At 37.3% G+C, this 20,190-nt stretch overlaps 1 protein-coding gene across 1 annotated transcript; it reads left to right on the plus strand.

The window, feature by feature from the left end:
• Window positions 1-156: 156 nt before the first annotated feature.
• LOC124159741 lies at window positions 157-19,212 on the plus strand. The gene is made up of 6 exons (XM_046535652.1): window positions 157-161; window positions 268-404; window positions 557-863; window positions 4,058-4,283; window positions 7,797-7,960; window positions 18,867-19,212. Exons 1-6 carry the CDS (start codon window positions 157-159, stop codon window positions 18,997-18,999), a joined length of 972 nt encoding a protein of 323 aa, XP_046391608.1. The 3' UTR covers window positions 19,000-19,212.
• Window positions 19,213-20,190: the final 978 nt, after the last annotated feature.

A 20,190-nucleotide genomic window follows, 5' to 3' on the forward strand; every position in this document is an offset into this window, starting at 1 on the left:
AGCGTGTGTAGTTGTTAATGGTTTGAATCCTTAATGAAAAAGCAATTTCAAGATTTTTTCCGGGTTGTGGGAATAAATAAGCTATTTACCATTATTTAAAGTACATCATCACATTTAATGACAATTTTTATCCTATAAGTTTATCAAACTTGGCCTATGCTGTCAGTTTGATGGAAAAAAATTTCACGCTTTTATTCTATTTTTAATCAGACATCAACTTTGATACATTTCACGGAATGTAATGATTTTTACCATTTGAATTTTTAGTGAGATTGAGGTGTATCCAAAGTTCCAGGTTGTAAAGGATCTTGTCTCTTGTGCTGACACCACTTTTGTTCTCTGTTCTGGATTCCATTCGCTGAAATCAAGCAAAGATTTTCTTCTTCCTGGCACCACTGTTGCAGGTAATATATTTGCTGTTTTTTATACTGTCATTATCTAGCTTGTACCATGACCTCATTAACTAACTTGTCATGGAGAATCATTTAAGCACTAAAAGTTATGCCAGCCATTGCTTTTATTCATTTGATTTTATTGTCTTCACTTTATCACGCAGGAATATCTAGTGATATGAAAAGTGTGAAGACAACAATTTTTGGAAACTCATTAGGGAGAGTAATGATCATTGTAGACTGGTCTATGCTCAAGACTTTGCCTGTCAACCAAATTTCCATGGCCAGATTGGAAAATATTTGCTTTGATCCTGTTGGGACTGAGGCAGTTTTGTTGGTGGAGTGTGGCTCTGTGTCAATTAAGCAGTGCTCTTTTGTCCATGAAGATGCCGAGCGTGTACCATTAATTGGAGACGTGCAGCTTCCTTCCACTAGTGTATTGACATCTTATGGGATATTTTGTTGTCAATGGTGAGTTCAAATCCTTTTAATATAATATTTCCCTCTTGGTTTCTCTCAATTTTATATATCTGGTGGATGCAGTCACAAGTATTCACTGTGACTTAATGACTGCCATGCATTGCAATTGCAAATGGTGACTGTCAGTAACTGAAAAGTCCACAATGAGTGTTGACTGTACAAAATCTCTGAGACTCTTCAGTGCTATTTGCTGAGATTATTTTTCATCACTAGCACTATTGGGGTACCCCAATAACTGAAATCTGCAGTACATATGATGCTCAATTCTGAAAGCCCGCCCAGTTCCCTCTCCACTTTATTCCTTAGTGCAAATGCCAAAGCTCCTGGAGAGGAAAATATGTACTGGTTTTGCTCCTCCCTTCAAGTGCAAGGCTGCCACACTTCCCTTGAACAACCGCCAATCGTCTTCCCATAATTCATTGAATTCCTTAAAGATTCTGTTGGTTTTGTCTGTTGCTGCAACAGATATTGCGTTCATTGGTTGGGGAAAATCTAACACTCAAAACCAATCTCTACCTAACGGGGGTGGGCCACTTATCTTTGCCTCAAACTAAGGCAAGATCATCGTATTACCCCCCTAATACATACTGTACTGGTATATCCAATAACCTTTGTTTCAACCAATGTATTGGAATAAGACCGCCGGCTGAACAGGATTTTAATTAATTATGTGAGCAATATTACTGTGGTAGAAATCTTCTGACACATCTGATAAGGCTGAACCTGTGTTAATTTCCTATTTTAACTTCTTTAGATCAATTCCAAGTTTCATTTCCCACTTGCCAGGGTCTCCCATGTTTGAACTTCTCACATTGAACAAGCAAAGATCAAACTCATCAACCATAGCATTTGGACCCTAAGAATCTTCCAGTACCTCCTGGTGCAATATGGAAAATTTACTACAACTTTCCCTGTACATCACCTTGAGATATCCTACCTTTCTACAGATGTCACATCTGTACACCTTCAATCAGCAATTTGCTTTACTGTGGCCCCCAAATCTGCAGCAGCTGCATTTCCCCTTATACCTAGTCCCCCCACACAATGTGGGAGGGTTCAATGGTCTTCTTCTCTGTTGTCTTCCCACATTTCCACCTCCTGCCTTCACTCTGTGGACTTCCCCCTTGCGATACTTCTTGCGATAGTTTCTTGTACCTCTTGTTGTCATTGCTCCTTGAGGCCCCTTGTTTCACAAAATGGATGTCTATAGCATCATCTTTGCCCATTTATAAAGCCAATGAGCAGGCTTCCACTTGGGTTACATGATGCATTTTCTCTTGATTCCGAAAATTCCATGGACTTCTCAAACGTCAGGTCCTCATTCTCCAAGTAGAGAGCCTGAACTATGTCCTATTCTTTCAAGCCTAACACTAATTAGTCTTGGAAAGCTCCTTACTTGCAATACTACGAATCTTCTCTTATCCCCAGGGCAAACTCCTGTGCAGTTTCCACCTTGTACTTGCTTGTTAAGTTTGTGTCTTTCTGCAGTGACTGATTTTTATGGACTAAAGTTTGTCCGAAGTTTCTCTTTAATTTGTGATAGAGTGCACTCCTTAGGTTTCTTCAGCTCTCACAAATTTCTAAGTACAGTAAAACCTCTATATAATGAACCTCTTTACATCATAAACCTCCATACATCATACCACCCCTAAAGTCCCGTCAGATTTACATGTAAATTTATAGGCAAACCTCTTTGTAGTGAACCTCTTTACATCATAAACCTCCATACATCATACCACCCCTAAAGTCCCGTCAGATTTACATGTAAATTTATAGGCAAACCTCTTTGTAGTGAACCTCTTTATATAAAACCTCCACTTATCATACCAAGGAGATACCCCCGAGACAGCCTAACTACCTCCGCAAATCGCACCAATTCAACTAGAGACCATTAATGCAGTCCCGATTACGTACATGGAATGACATTTTCTGCAATAAATGTTTCACTCTTTTTTTATATACCTTATTATGCTGTAATTTTCAGGTTAATCATTACTTATGGCCATTTTGTTCCATATGAGAGCATACCTAACAGTAAATAAGAAAAAAGGTATCCAACTATCCTTTTAACTACTATAACTTAACAACTATTTAAGTGACTGTTGAATTGAGAGAGATCACATCATTTTCTCTCGAATCATGGTAAAAATCATGCGATAGCACTCGCTTTCTGTAATTATTAAATAATAAATATATGTTCACTGATGCGTGCTTGTTTGTTTAAACACATAAATATAACGGTTTAAAAGGCAGTAGTGCCTTTCATTTCCAAAGGATATGAAAAAATGGTGCCTATCACTAAAACCTCTCTATAGTGCACCTCCATACATCAAATTGCCCAAATTTTGGTCCCCTCCATTACGACGTAAAGAGGTTTTACTGTACTTTGTTCTACTTCTTGTCTATGGACGATTATTGTGATGCCTTCTTCTTCATTTCCTCCATGGCACTGTCTCCCGTATCCTGCACATTGAAATATTCATGCAGCCCCTCCTCTTATGACTCCCAGTCATCAACTCCTAGCACTAACTTCTCCATTAGATTTTATATCCTCATCGCTAATTTGAAATGACCAGACCCCCACTGCTGCTGGTTCACTAGTTATGTATGAACATCACTACCTTTACAGAAAAGCACAATAACAGCCCATGACTAAAAGTAATGATGGCTGTATGGATTTGTAAGTGGCTTTATGACTGTCATGCATTTCTGACCCATTTGACCTGGAATTTAAAAAAATAGTTCTATTTTTGTTTTATTCTTTTATCTTATTTTGTACATCTTTATTATACCTTTACATATTATGACTTTTTCCCAAGGCTTTCATATTCTGTTTTGGCAAAGGTTTAATACAGTGTATGAGGTGGTTTTCGTTATGCCTGTGCATTTACTGTAGAAATTGTGAAATTGATATGAATTTTTACACTTAATGGTTATAAACGGTGTAATAATTATTGGTTGATAATGTATTGGAGTAATTTAGGTTCCATATGACAATTTGATGTGGATGTATTATTTATACTTAATCACTCATAATTTATGCCCAATTTTGTTAAATATCACTTGTACCTTTTTTGTCCCACGTTGTCCTTGATACCTCTCATAAAATCTCTAAATAGGTATCTACTTGACTTTAAATTTCTGTTATCAAATAAAAATGTGTGAAAATTTATTATTTTCCCCAGCAAAACCTTGGAAACTTTACCAGGATCAACATTGTCAACGTCATCCTTTCCTGCTACACTTACATCTGAAGTTCCGCCCAAACGGGGAATAGCAGTTGGGTGTAGTGGAAAACTTGTGGCCCAAGGATGCTGTTTTGAAGGACTTGACTTAGGAATAGTCATTTACTCCAAATCCAAAGTTTATTTATCCGATTGCAAATTTGTCAACTGTCGGGTGGCTATTAGGGTAAGTGTTTCTTGCAAAAGAGAATATTCTCTTATCTTATGAAAATTAGTGTAATTTTATTTAAATATATGGTAATGTCGTGTGGTATAGTCATATACCGTATTTCTCCGAATATAGTCCCCCCCTAATTTTGTGGCTTCGGTTTCGGGAAAAGTTAAAAAAATGCATTTGAATATTGTCCCCCCCTTTACTTTTACCTTGGGCATTTTTGGAAAAAAGAGGGGACTATATTCAGACGTATACGGTACTAAGAGTAGAATACATATAATGTTCTTAGTTTATCCCGTAAAAAATGTTTTTGTATTTAGTGTATTGTCTTAGCTTCGTCAAATGTTTCTCCACTTATGAATTGTGCTGGCAAGGCCTGGTTTATCCACCTCCCAATAGCTAGATCCTTATATTCTAGATCATCTAGCATTTTTGGAAGATGATGATGGTGATATAGTTGAATACCTTCATTATATTAGATGTTTTTGTATTATTAGAGATGGAGTAGTCATTTTCAGAAATGGTAGACACATTTTCACCACAAATTTCGGTTGACTGAAGAAAATAAATCATATATCATCCACCTAATTTTAGGAGAGAATTCTCCATTGACCAACAGGTGTGTAGAACTACACTTGGTGGTGGTAAACAAGATTTTTTCAGACCATGGTAATCATGTTGTGTAGTGGCTTTACATCAAATGTCATTTAAGAATAATGCTGTAAACCCACAGAAAAATCACTTATAACTCTAAGATGCTTCTGTGATTGTGCTCATTGCTGTCTGTGATTTTCTGGGAGTGATTAAATCAACAGCATGTAAAATTATGAAGAAAGAGACACGAGCAGTTGCAAGATGAATTTCTAATGTCATGCTGGAGAGCGTGATAGACCTAGATAGGTATAAGCTATCGATCTGTCCATCTTTGACCTGAGATTTTAACTCAAGAATATTTGCTTGAACATTGAAAAAGTATGAAATGTGGTAATATTGCAGAGTTGATTTTTGAAAATGCGAATGAAATGAATAAAATAGGTTTACGAATTGAATTCCTCCCAAAAAAATGACACATGAATGTACTAGAAAACACCAATTTAAGTCAGGTAAGACAGTCAATAGGCTGAAACTTTGGCATACCATGATGTCCAGCGGTATTCTCTTATAGGTGTACCCACGTCACCGTTGGATTAATGTCATGCATTTTTGTCTCCGCTGCTTGAGACCTCCTCAGGCCAATGATACATTTCTTACATGTCGATCTTTTTAAGTATCATGAAGGTGATGGGGTGTGGGAATGGTTGTGGATAGGTGTAGGCTTTCTCGAAATTTCTATGTTTCTTTTGAAATTATGTTCTGGAAGGAGAGAGACCAAGGGCAGACCATTAGCTCATCCTAGCTTCCAGTAATTTAAAAGAAATAAATATGTATTGAGAAAGCCTTAAAGAGAATACCGCTCGACAGGCAATTCAGGATTGATACCTAAACTTGACACCTATATATTGAAATCTGGCACATTTAATTAGTACCTGAAAATAAGTACGGCTGAGGATCTCAAATCCGGAATCCAGAAACCCAAAAAAAAAACAGAAATCCGCAATGTTTGAAAATTCCTCTGCATAGGGTTTCGACTTGCCACCTCGTGGCACCGCTCTCCGAGCCTTGTTCTGGGACGAGTAGGAAGTCAGCATACCCAATAAACATGCGCTAACAACATAGGCAGGGATGCCTAGGGATCTCAAACATGGAGCACAAGAGCCTGAACGCATTTATAAATTTATTAATTAACAAAATATAGAAGCATTTTCACAGATTTACTGTCCAACTAAGCAAGGTATCGATAGTATAAGTATCGATGAGGAACTAAGGAAGGTATCGATAGTATACATCGATAAGTTTTATAACTGAGCAACATATAATGGGGCTGTATAATATTCTAGAAGTTTTGCATAAAAACAAATTGGCCATATGAATCAATTAACTTTGTATGGCATGTTCAGTAAAAATAGCATGGCTGCTGACTTAAGTGATAAATCTGGGGCCTGTTGCTCAAAATTCAAATAGGTAATGTTTTGAATTGTATGAGTATTAAATCACTTACTACTTTTTCTCTAATCATTTTAAAGCAAAGTTAAACACGATAAATTGAAATACTGCTTGAATGTTTTTGCTGATTAATGTTAAAAATCCCTTTCATGTGTAATTTCTGAGTTATGGTTTTATTGCATTAAAATTCTGAAAAAGTGTACCACTTTTTCTGCTAAAGACTAGAAATTCAGAAACCCTTCTGTCCCAAGCTTTCCATATTTGAGGTCCTCAACTGTAATTTGTATCTATTTTTTTGTAAAAATGAATTTATGCAATTGATCCATTAATGAATCTTACCAATCCTCTCCTAATCAAATCTAGTCTTAATCCTATCTTAAATAAATCTTCTATCTACTTTCAAGTTTCCTCCTCCTGCGACCATGTGGTGGTGTTACTCGATTTGTTTTCTAATGTATTTTTCTTTTTGGTGGCCTAACAAAAAGCTATCACCTACATTCTGGAATAAAATTCGTGGTTCTCTTGAGCTTTTTTAGTACCTCCATTCGTGCTGATTAACCTGAAAAATTGTCTCTCGCTATTTTTATCTTTTGGTAAGCTACATCATCATGTAGATGTTAAAGAGGCTTCTAGTGTACGCACCTTTTATAATACGCAAAATAATCAGCGTGAAAGGAAATGATTCTGTGGATGCAGCAACAACTTATCTTCAGCTAAATGCATCTGGTTTACCGGGACACTGCTTATGACTAAAACTGTTCAACCACTAGGGGGAGTACCTAATCGTCACCTAATTATAGCTCGTGGTTTCTTTTTCACCCATAAGTGTAAGTGGCATTGTTATTGGTCGGTTATACCTACTAATATATACCCTTCGAATAATAATGGTATCATAAACGTTATCCTATTGTTATCGGCCAGATTGAGTAATCCGTGAGATAATTATTGGCAGGTGGAAAAACCAGCCCTAGTGCATGGTCTTTTAGCTTGCTGCTATGTTAGGCACTCTCATTTTGCTACATAAGAATTGTATTAGGTAGCATTTGTGTAATTTTTATTTTTTTAAATAAGTCTTTGTTTAATTGGCTCATATCTGTCAGTTTTTTCATGAAAACTTTTTTAATGATAGCCTTGGGAAACAAAAATAATTTAGTGGCCTTATAGTGTAATTGCAACTTAAAGAGCTTCATTTATGTCAAGTTAGCATGATTTCATGCATCACAACAATTCCAGGCGTTGAATAGAATCATGTTAATTACACTATTTGCATAAAATTATTTTTCATCTCATTCATTAGAATTTTGTGCATCTAATATTTTGTAATCCCACTGAAATATTTCCCTTTTTGAGACGGCATTTGTGAAAGTTTTTTTTTTCTTTAATATTCAATAAAAATTAATTTTGGCATGAGTATTGCTGACATTGTAAGAGTGGAGTTTTTTAATATTACCCATTCATTGCCTCTTTAATATGACTTTATAGGTTATTAAAGGATCTGAATTGATTATTGAGAGCTGCAGTTTTGAGAACAGTGGCACTGCTTCTATTCAAGTAGTTGTTGGATGTCCAGATGAACAAGATGAGGCCATCATGGAAATTATGAAAGGCCAGGAGGAGGTCCATGGTTCAAGTTCACTTTTAGACAGGTAGGATAATCGTGTGCATTATTGTTTTAAATCATTATGAACTTCATTGTGTGGTCATCTGGAAGCCTTTTCTTGAAAAATTGTATTTGTCTGATGCAATCCCATGTCCAGAAAATTTTTGTGGCTCATTTGAGGAGTAAAACATTCTGGTCTGGGGTCATTTAGTAATACTGTATATTCCGTTTAATGGGTCCACCGGTTACTTGGGGCAGCCACTTAATTGGAGCAGATCATGAAGAACAGAACCCAATAGAGGAATATCCCAGAGTATTCTCCGCTTATTTGGTACGGCATGCCGCTTCATTGGGCCATAAGTCGGCAACATAGACTATACTCGCAACGAAATTAAAATTTTTTGTTATCAGAATACTATTTTTTTACATTTTCCTCCTTTGATTTTCTCTTATTTTTCAAAACTGGTCCTATTCTTGCCCTATTTTGAAAGCTCATTGTTGTTATACTATCCGCAAGAGGATAGGACTTTTCTTTAAAAAGGACTTAGTAAAAGACATTCATTCGACTTCGTCCGAGACTGTGAAGAATATTTTTAACAAAAATGTTATAATTCTTAAAACTGATAATAAATTAACAAAACTCATTGAATTATTAATCAAATTCATAAACTTATGTTGCATTATAAACATTCTTTGGTCTTCTTTCTACAATTCATTAAGTTTTTTATGCCCATACAAGAGAGTTTGCCTAATTGGGGCAAAGTGCACAAGTCCCGATATGTCCCAATAAACCGGAATCCACTGTACCAATATATGTTGCATATATTTATACAAGTATACATAATACCATAGAGTAAGTATATATAGAGAGCTCACCACACGTACAAAAATCGTATACGTTTTTGGTGTAGTTCTAGAGCGATTAACCAGATGTCACTAGAAGAATTTTGGCAATTTTTTTAATTTGCTCGTTCCACAAGTCTAAAAATATATTCTGAAGCAGAAAGGGTTGCTACGTTAATTGGAGACATTAATTATTCGATTTTGTTTATAACAATTGTTATAAAAAATATTTTATCGAATTTCGGCTAGTTACTTGACTTTTCCGAGTTTATATTCCTAATCCATTTTCCGGCAGACTGTTCTTAGTATAAAGTTGAAACTTGCAGGAAATGTTTATAGTACATTTTTTTCCATACTGGTAAACTTTAATTTGTTCATTACTCAGTTTCAACGTTGTTATGTGTGTTTATATATCTTTCGGACGAAAAATCTGGAATTTTGCAGGGTAAAAATCAATCGCCTGCTAACTTTCGTATCTTACGATATAGGTCCATATATGCTGCGTATGAAATTTGAACAAAACTATAAATTTATTTTTGGTGAAAGAATTGTAACTTTATCTCGATTACAAGGGGAGTTATGAATTTTTAATGAACGCACCTCGTCAGGCTTTCCTTTCTGGCCTGGGTCCACGCTGAAAGCTTCCGCCTCCCAAGGATATCGTTTTGCCATCAGATAGTTTGGCGAGGTGAGCTGTTGTTTTGACGAGGAAGAGATTTTCCGTGAGGGAAGATTTTTTCCCTTCAAGAGACTTATAAATCTTATTGATGTTCATCGCTTCATTGAACAATCAACATATAGAATGAAATACATTTCGAGTGGTGTGCTTCAGAACTTCAGTTATGAAATACCTCACTTTGGTGAAGTGTAAATGTTATTTGCAACACCAAGTGCCGGAATATTACAATAAAATAGGAATGCGAGATAGGATCCCTACACTGAAAAACAATGCACTGTTTGCCTTTCGCTAACGGTCATAGCCTCTTCACCACAGTTGGTAACTAAAGCTTAAAAGTATTTGGTAATGAATTCTTAAGCGCGCAGCTTCAAACGAACACAAAGAGGTATGGACCAGCAGTAGCATTTTTGGGAATAGGGGTGGTCGGTGACCTTGATTTGTTTGCTCGATAGCGGGATGAGTAATGGCCCATTCTGTTACCACGTCGAAAATGGAAAGGTTTCTTTCGGCTGTACCAGTTTTCTACTTCAGGTCTTACGTATGGGGCCGGGGATCATCTAATGCATGTTTTTGTCTTTCCTTGAGACCTTATTCTGATCATAGTTGTGATAATCGTCGTCTCGTCAATAACAAGACGCATTGTCGTTTGAGGAAAGTTTTATTTTAAGCGTTAGCATTTAGTTGAGGTTCTTAAAAGTAAAACAAATAGCGGCTGCAATTGAGCCCGGGTTCACTCATTGCTTAAATTCTTGCCTCATTATATGAATGAATCCCTTCTCCCAGGGGCCGAAAAACTAAATATCCAAAGATACATTTTACGCGGTGAGCATTTATACAGGAATATCGAATGGAGTATTTTTGGCATATTCCGATTGTAAGTTGTTGCGGCACTAGAAAAATATGGCGATTCAAAATTATACGCCCTCCCCTTTTTCGGAATTAAATCTCTTATTATGCAGTTTTGTGAATCGAAACTGCAAGCAAAATTTGCTTCGTAGGCCTCATGGGGAATCCTAATCCGTAGGCTAAAATATGTTATCGCGTTAGAATCTTGAGTTGTCCATTCATTAATTGTTATAAAACATTTGATTCTATGTATATTAGATATTGATTGCTTTTCGTACACAATTTAACAAACCAAAACCTATTTTTTTGTCTTTGATGACGAGTTATTCATTTAAATACAGATTTTCAACACTAATACAGGATTTATTATAATCTTGCAACATAAAGTAGGTTCGAAGATTTTCGCGGCGTTGATCAGATTATCTTTGCATTCTCTTCGGGTTTCCACCGCGTCCGTTGGCTTTTGTCGAAACTGTTCTCGCCAAAAGGCAACGGACGCGGTGGAAACCCGAAGAGAAGGCAGAGATCATGCAACATAAAGTTTTAAGTCCAAACTTCGAACTGTAACAGACCTATTGACGAGCCTTTCCGGAGATACTTCCTCTGAGTGGCTGAAATGTCACCTAGCAATGATTTTCCCGAGGTGTAATCCTCATTTTCCTCCATTGTTGGGGACTCATGTCCTGACGAGTAAAAACTAGTGATGTGTTTTTAGAAGGTTAAAAGACTTCCATCTGATGTAAAAAAATTTCGACGGAGTCGACGTGAAAGTAGCCCTCCGGCGCGAGAATGTAGGAAAACAAAATTGTGCGATATATATAATTATATTACTTTTGCTAATCCAAGTAAATCTCACCGTATGAAAGTTAATCACAAACAAGTTGATTTTGATCAATCAATTAGAAGATAAACGAAGGAGATTTGATTATTTCCAAAGCAGAAAAAAAGAACAGTGTGCTAATCCGTAATAAGATCTCATGCATCGCAAAATGTTACATTCAATTTAATGTTACATAGATAGGTCAATCTACCTTTAAATGCAGTCAATTTCAATTGTGAACTTTCCACAATGAAATCAATTGCAATTTCAAATGGCTACAGCTTTAATACTTAAACTAAAATCCTTCAGAGAAAGATGAAAACGCGAGCTATTTCTCAGCTTTGCTCCCTTCCGCCATCACAGAGAATTCTAAAAATTGGTGCCGGTCATTTTTTGTGGGAGACCTTTCCAACAGGCTTGCAAACAAATTCCCCAAAAATAAATTCTATGTTTCTTTCTACAACCCTTGCACTCTCGGTGAAGTTCTGTGTCGTGACAAAGACAAAATAGAACCCATCCATCAATCCGGCATTTACAAAGTTAATTGTGAATCATGCAACTTGAGTTTCATTGGTCAAACAGGCAGAAGTTTTATTATCAGAATGAAAGAACATAGAAAGTGCAGGAAATTGGGATGAAACATCACTTCTCGCCAAACATTTGGTACAGACTTTTCATTCTTGTCATTTTCAACCATAATTTTCTTCACCCCTTCAGTAATGGCACAAGGCTTGATGTTTTAGAGAAATTTGAAATAGTACAAATTTATACAAATATTCTTATTAGATGTTCCCGTAGACATACCCCGTTAAGACGGTCTTAGGCACAGCTCCGCGGTGTCATAAAACGTCCGTTTTCGCAGTAAAACCCTGGGGGTGAGGGATCGGAGAGTACAGAAGGTATAACAGTCTCAGCTGGTATCTTTCTGGTAGGTCTTTTGTATGATTCTCGGGAACAAGTCACTTTTTCGAAGTGTGAACGCTTTTTAAAGAAGCATAGTCTTCGATCGTATCCAGTGAAAACGAAATGAACTGCAATGAAACGTGAACTCACCTCGGCTAAAATACTTCCACTGTCTTCACCACAGACCATTTGAGAATCGGTGTCTTGAATAAAAGCATAAAAACGGTGAATGCTGTGCGTTAAAACCCATACAGTTTCAATAACATTACCACGTCGCGGCTAATCCAACTCCCGACGTGCGCATATTAAAGAAAGAACACCATGCCAATAGATTATGTGGTTTTTTATTCCGCAAGAATCCACCTACAACTTCACCTTCTACATACTTTGGAAGATTTTCAGAGAAAATTGAAGGCGGGCGTTTTCATGGAACGTTGCTCACGTTTAAGCCTGTGTATCTCAGAATCGGGTAGGATCTTTGTCAAATGAATTGCATATCCTTAAATTTCAATCAGTTTTGAGTATACCTGCGAAGTTTTAAGTTTATAACTCAAAAAAAGTCATTTTGTAATTTTGTCCGGCATTTTCCAATTTTCGCCCACTGTGCGATATCCCACGGTCAAATTTGCATCAAAATTTAATGCAACTAACGCGCACCCTGTCCCACCGTCAAAATTTCATCCAACTGGCTTTTGGTACTATCATTTGTACAAAACACCGTTTTGTCCAAATGGATAGGGCAGGTTCTAAATTTTCATCCAATAGGATGAAACCAACAATTCACAGGGCCCTTGACAAAAAGCATCGCCTAGCGCTGAAACAGAGGCCACATAGGTTAAGCCGGTGTCCCACGGTCAAACGGTGCAAATATTTTGATGCAACTGGACGGGGGTGTCCCACGATGCATATCATTTGGACGAAAAGGAAAAAGACGATATTTATGTAAACAAATTTGGAAGCTTATGGAAGTGAAGGATTCTGTCTTTTTTAGCAAGCGAAATTGTCTGAACAGGCCTCTTGAATATTGAAGAGACGAAAAAAAGAAAACAGAAGAAATGCTGAGCTTGGCCTTGGCTGGAAAAGGGGGTATGAATGGTTGGAATAAGCATGCTAAACATGATGGAGAAGGAGTTGGTCGCCGATGTTCCCGTATATTATCGATAATAATTGACGATAAGTGAGGATATTTGCATGTCCCTTATCAGCAAGGTTGGGGGCAGAATGAAACGGCAGGATACAAACGTGACGCAGTTTATTCCCGTGGTGAATATATTATTAATAATTAGATGGATATTGTGGTTGAGAAGATGTTATGATTAGTGCCGTAAACGTGCATTTAAATCACATTTTTCCTCTCCTAATCTAGCAGTTGCTAAAATAAGGCCCTTATCCTAAAATAATAGTGATAGAAACGGGCAGCTGTAGTGTTTCACAGGTATAATCGTCATTTCATATTAGTCATTTCTCCAGCTGCTCGCTCGCTCGGATTGCATGCCCGCCACAAAGATAACCTGTAGAATTCGGTCTCGATATCTTAAGTAAATCTTTTATTATTTCCAAAACTCCCCTCCTAGTATTGCGATTCTAAAGATAGCTTCCTTCTTATTAAAGATCAACTCATTATTACGGATTTCCTGGTTGAGAGTTTCCATCGCCTATCGAGACCAAATATTTGCTCATTTTTACTTTTAGGACCACACCAGTCGATGAAATAGACGATCACGAACGTATATATACATTTGAAATAATGTTTTGTGAACTCACTTCGCGGTATGGTGACATTATAAATTCAAAACTAAGCCATTTAGTATTCAATACAGTATTAATGAAAAAAATCAACCGGTTTCGATATTTTCAGGTATTTATCTAGAGGTTTACGATAACGCTAATGACCTGAAAAGAAGGAAACCGGTTGGGTTTTTAATGCATACTGTGTGGAATACAACAAAGTTTGCAAATGAGCATTTTAATTAATAAAATATATATTATGGACACAAAAATAAACTTTGTTGTATTCCACACAGTATGCATTAAAAATCCAACCGGTTTCCTCCTTTTCAGGTCTTTAGCGTTAATTGTATTGTATTCGATCGCTTCTCAGAACGACTTCAATTGCGTTTTGGTGATATATTGAAGTAAATACGATAGGCTACATGCACTGCTAATGGGAAAATCTACTACCGGCTTCCCTTTCTTTCAATCCGAAGTGGCAAGAGACCCGTCACCCGAACACATGCCGGACCTTAGGGACGTGGGAAGTGGTCCTTAGTCGGGACCTTATGTTATCTTAACTTGGAGCACCACCCAACTTGAGTTAATTTCCTAGAGGTGGTCTGACTTGCAGTTGAAGCTACACTTGTTAATAGATGAGGTCTTTACCCTCCACCCGCCTCCTTTTGGACGGGTTGTATTGCAGGTCCGCCGCTATTTCATGGCATTGCATTTTCGCACAAAATCTAAACATTTCACATTCTCTTTACGGGTCCAACCCTACCCCTACAAGTTACCTGGGGGAATAGCCACATTTTCATGGCTCTTCTTTTTAACCCCGTCCAAATAGCGGTCAAAACATTTTGTTACCCTTCAGTTTCTCCTTTTCTGCCGATGTGAACACATACCCATTACTAATTGAGAAGTCCTATTTTGGCCACAGTTTTTGTGTTTAACAGTGATCTCACACAGAAGTTATAGTGTTGTGATAACTAAAGAAATGTGATTCAGTGATTTATTAGTTCCTGACAACCACATACGAGTAGGCATACTATGTTTCATTTATTTCCGTTTCTAGTTTCCGTTTTTTTAAATTGGTCTGAGACGAGGCACAGCACTATTTTTCATATTTTCCCTTCTATTTTATATTTAAACTTTGTAGGAAGAAGACTGTTGTGTAGCTTTTTACAAATCTGTGTAATTATTGTTGACTGTCAAAAATTTCATGGACTTTTACGCGGCGAGAACTGCACGGAAAAATGCTGGAGAAAAAAGAGAAAACCATAGTTGCTCGAAAAAGGAATTTGAATGCATATCTAGGGGGTTGTTTCAGATTATACGGAGATGAAAGGCAAAACTTGAGCTTATTAATTTTTTGAACATGAAATTTCTTTATTCCGACGAGAGAAGATGATGAGCTAGTTCACGATCAATCTCTTTTGTTTTTTAGAGGAATGGCAAATGGTTGGACAAAATTGTTGATTTCCCTGATGTATTTCGCAACCTTCCAAGCACCTCGGGTTCGTATTTTCCTAGTATTTTAATGGTGACATGGGGTCCCCTGGGATATTGTTCTAGTAGTCTTATTTTTTAACAGGTACTTCCGATATACAAGGGGGTAGGCCAAGTAACCAATTCACTGATGTTACTACGCGCTCCAAAATTAGGAAAACGAAGCTGCTTGAAGTCAATTAATTTGCAGGAGTAGAAGAAGAGTTAATCTTTCAATTCTCAACTAGTTTGAGATCTCTGTCTTGCGGATTTTTGATTGATCCGGTAAAATTTAAGAAGTTCTGCTTAGATACAGCGGATAATTTTGTGAGACATTATGGATGGTTTTACATGCCACCCATGGAGCACGAAGTATTTCTACATGGTGCAGATGTTATCGAGTTGGCTCTTCTTCCTGATGGAGAACTGTCAGAGGAAGCCCAGGAATCTCGCCATAAAGATATTAGAAAATACCGCGAGCATTACGCGAGAAAAATATCTCGAATTCATACGAATGAGAATATTTTCCGGTGACTGATCCTGACATCGGACCCTTTTATTAGCACATGAGGAACTGACTGAACAAATGTCGGGGCCTTAAAGATCTTTCGCAGGAGGTTCATGATCTCTTGGTCTTGCATGAGTCTCAAAATTCTGCGAGCGAATGCGAAGAGGAGAGGGATGGGTGGGATTGAGAAGAATCTGATGATGAATAATTATAATACATAATTCGTAAAGTTATAAATCATTAACCATGCTTATATGAAGCCGATGTCCCACGGTCAAATTTGCGTCAAAATATTTTGATCAAAATTTGATGCAACTGACGCGCACCCTGTCCCACGGTCAAAATTTTGTCCAACTGGCTTTTGGTCCTATCGTTTGTACCGTTTGTACAAATCACCGATTTGTACAAATGGATAGGACAGGTTCTAAATTTTCATCCAATTGGATGAAACCAACCAATCACAGGGCCTTTGACAAAAAAGCATCGCCAAGCGCTGACACACAGGCCAAATACGTTAAACTTATTTATCGTCTGCATGAGTATTTTAATTAATAATTATGTATATTATGGACACAAAAATAAACTTTGTTGTATTCCACACAGTATGCATTAAAAACCCAACCGGTTTCCACCTTTTCAGGTCGTTATCTTAATCGTAAACCTCTAGATAAGGACCTGAAAAGATCGAAACCGGTTGAGTTTTTTCATTAGTATTGTATGGAATACTAAAAGGTTTAGTTTTAAATTTATAATATCACGATACCACGAAGTGAATTCACAAAACATTATTTCAAATATATATATATGTTCGTGATCGTCTATTTCATCGCCTGGTGTGGCCCTAAAGGTAAATATGAGCAAAAATTTGTCTTAGTGATAGGCGATGGAAGCTCTCAACTAGGAAATCCGTAATAATCAGTTGATCTTAAATAGAAAGGAAGCGATCTTTAGAATCGCAATACCAGGAGGGATGTTTTGGAAATAATAAAAGATTTACTTAAGGTATCGAGGCCGAATTTTACGCTTTATGGAAGGCATACAATGCGAGCGAGCAGCTGGAGAAATAACTAATATGAACTGACGATTGTACCTGTGAAACACTACAGCTGCCCGTTTCTATTACTATGATTATAGGATAAGGACCTTATTTTAGAAACTGCTAGATTAGGAGAGAAAAATGTTATTTAAATGCACGCTTACAGCACTATTCATAACATCTCCTCAACCACAATGTCCATCATTTATTAATAACATTTTCCTCGCGGGAATAAACTGCCTCACGTTTGTATCCTGGCGTTTTATTCTGCCCTCAACCTTCCTGATAAGGGACATGAAAATATATTGACTTGTCGTCAATTATTATCGATAATAAACGGGAACATCGGCGACCAACTCCTTCTCCAACATGTTTAGCATGCTTATTCCAACGCTTTCATACCCCTTTTCCAGCCAAGGCCAAGTTCAGCATTCCTTCTGTTTCCTTTTTTTCGCATCTTTAATGTTCAAGAGGCCTGTTCAAACAATTTCGCCTGCTTAAAAAGAAAGATTAATCCTCCACCTCCACAAGTTTCCTAGTTGTTCACATAAATATCGTCTTTCGTTTGTTTTTGATCAAAATGAGATGCATCGTGGGACACCCCCAGTCCAGTTGTATCAAAATATTTGCATCAAAATATTTGGACAAAAATTTTGATCAAAATATTTTGACGCAAATTTGACCGTGGGACATCGGCTTGAGAATGAAAGAGTCACTTAAATACTATTTTGACATTTATTTAAAAATTACTTTTAGTCCATACAGAAGAACCTCTCGAAATCTGGAAATCGCACCTCTTTAACGTAAGTCAATGAACCCAAAAACCCTACTTTTAGCCTTTTTTGTTTATTGACTAATTTCAAAGATCATTAACTCATACTTTATAACTAATTATCATTTATTTTCATGTTTTATCATGATTTGGTTTCGTCTATGCAGTCAGCGTTACAATTGGCCAGTTAATAAGTTAAAGTTCCACGTATCGCCTAAAATAATATTTTTTCGTGAAAATAACTGCAGAAATGAAAATAGCATGCCAAAAAACGTGTGAAAAGCAATTTTCAAAGACATCCAACGAAAATCTGATTTTTGTCCAACTTTTTCGCGATCTGGGCCATTGTGCGCCGCCTGTCCTCCTATGCTCTATCAGGCCGATATAAACATCTTGTTCCCTTCCTTCGATGCTTGGGGCTCGGGGGACTGAGTCAGGAAGAGGGGGAGCGGGAAGGGAAGGGGATAGGCGAGTTGACCTTGAAGCGATCTCTCTCGCCTCTGGCTAGCTACTGTCGTGCCATCTTCCCGCTTTTTGAGAATTAAAACTGTCGATACGATTTCCCCCTATGCCGTGAGCCCTCTAGAATATACTTACTCTATGATAATACTAATTTAGTAATATCAACAATGAAGACTGTATCTCTCAGTGACCTGACTATTTTCAATTGAACCGAAACAAATATGTAAAATTTCTGTAATTGAGATAACCTGAAAAAAGTAGCTTTAATGATAGATAATACATAATTTTAATCGATATATTTCGGGGGGGGGGGTGGGATGAGAACACACCGGACCTCCCCCTTGCTACGCCACTTTGTCATGACTTTTGCAAAAGTCACAAAGTGCCCTTCTAGGCATCCTCTTATAACAATAGAAAGTAATGCTATCTGCACCACTGTCTTTCAAAGGTGTGCTTGCTGATTCTGAAAAGAGACAGGGAGTGCCTGTTAGGTAGCTGGGTGCGTAGCTACATAGCCATAAATGGTCCCATGGATAATTCTTTGGCTGGACTCACCCTTGATCTTAGCCAAGCAAAGGAGTTAGCAAGAGTTAACCATATTTAATTCACACTTTCTGGGATTGTGATTTTAGTTGCCATCCTAAGATGTAATAGTCTTCAAATAATTTTTGGTGGGCCGATTATTTATGGAAGTGGGGTGTCTTCCATGAAAGTCAAAGAAATTTCATTGTAGGTCACAGTTACTGTATCCTGGCTGTATCAGTGATATTCTTATGTTGATTAGATCTCTTACACCACCCTCTATAATTTTCATGAGCCTTGCCTCCCAGTCCAGAAGATGTATTTGAGAAGTCTTATTTTTGGTATTTTTTTGTATTGCAGGATCTCTGGAATTGATATATATGACTGCATTTTCATATCTGATAAGGATGTGAATGATGTAATTGTAACTGCTTATGATGAAACACACAAACACTGCACAGAGTCTTCATTGGGTGGAACTGAGAGCAGCTAGAATGTTTGAAGAGTAAATTTTATTGTACTTATTGGTACAAGTGCATACTGTCTCTATTGTGATATATACCAAGAAAGTTAAATACTCATTATTTATGTTTTATGGCTGAGAAATTGATCTTCAATGCCTTTTATAGCTCACATTTTATAATGTTATTGATATTCAAAGTACATCTAAGTGTATGTATTTAAATGCTGAAATACTGCCCCCTCTGCCTCCTATCTAAATCAAAATTCTTATTCTTGTATTGCTGCATTACATTTCATGCTGTGGTGATAATTTTTATTTTTTATCTTTATGCATATATAGATATAGTTCACCACAAAATGATATTCTTTTTCATGCTGCAGCTAAAGCTCTTACCCAGTAATGCAGGAGTAAACTGAGATATCGTTTCAGTGACTTTTGCTATTTGCTCTGATTTAGAGATTTTATTGAAATAATATAAATTGTGAATATTTCATGTTATTAAAAAAATTATATTGTTATGTATTATATTGCTCTCATTTTGGATAAATTAAAATGTGTCCATTTAAACCTTGAGATACTTTTAATCACAAAGCCAAACCATGAAAAAAAAGAAAAACCATATTAGCGAGCAAATGCAAATGTGGTTCAATATGGTAAATTTTAGAAATTCAAGAAGAGAATAAAGGTGGTACCACCTTTATTGTGGTAACACTGGTAGTCACACTGTACCCAGGCCCGTGTTGGGCGCCTTTGGTGGTGGACGGCCATAACCAGAGGGCGTCCGTACCATGCAGGGGGAGGACCACGGGAATGATCCAGAATTAAGTATTTGTTTAAATCATTGTTGTGTCTGCTCAAGGCAGTTTTAATTATGCTGTTAAATGACACACCATTGAAAACAAGTTAACTGCTCAATGCTGGTATTCTGACTGTAAAATTTGTCAGTTTTGGAACTGGAGGGAGCCAAAGATATCCATGCTTGAGGGCGCATCCCGTTGCCCCCCATGGCCACCTTTGGCCCCATGGCCTAAAGATGGCCATGGGGGCAACGGGATACGTCCCGGCGGCCCAGCGCGGGCCTGACTGCAACGCATCAGCAGAGATGACTAATGCTGTTGAAGCCTTCTTGGGTTTTCAGCTGGATGAGTTCATTTAGGCCGACGTTTCGATGGCTGCCTCTGCCTTTGTCTTCAGGAAGTCATCGAAGCTTCGACCTACATT

The sequence above is a fragment of the Ischnura elegans genome, chromosome 5 (genome assembly GCF_921293095.1).
Source record: "Ischnura elegans chromosome 5, ioIscEleg1.1, whole genome shotgun sequence".
Lineage (NCBI taxonomy): Eukaryota > Metazoa > Arthropoda > Insecta > Odonata > Coenagrionidae > Ischnura > Ischnura elegans.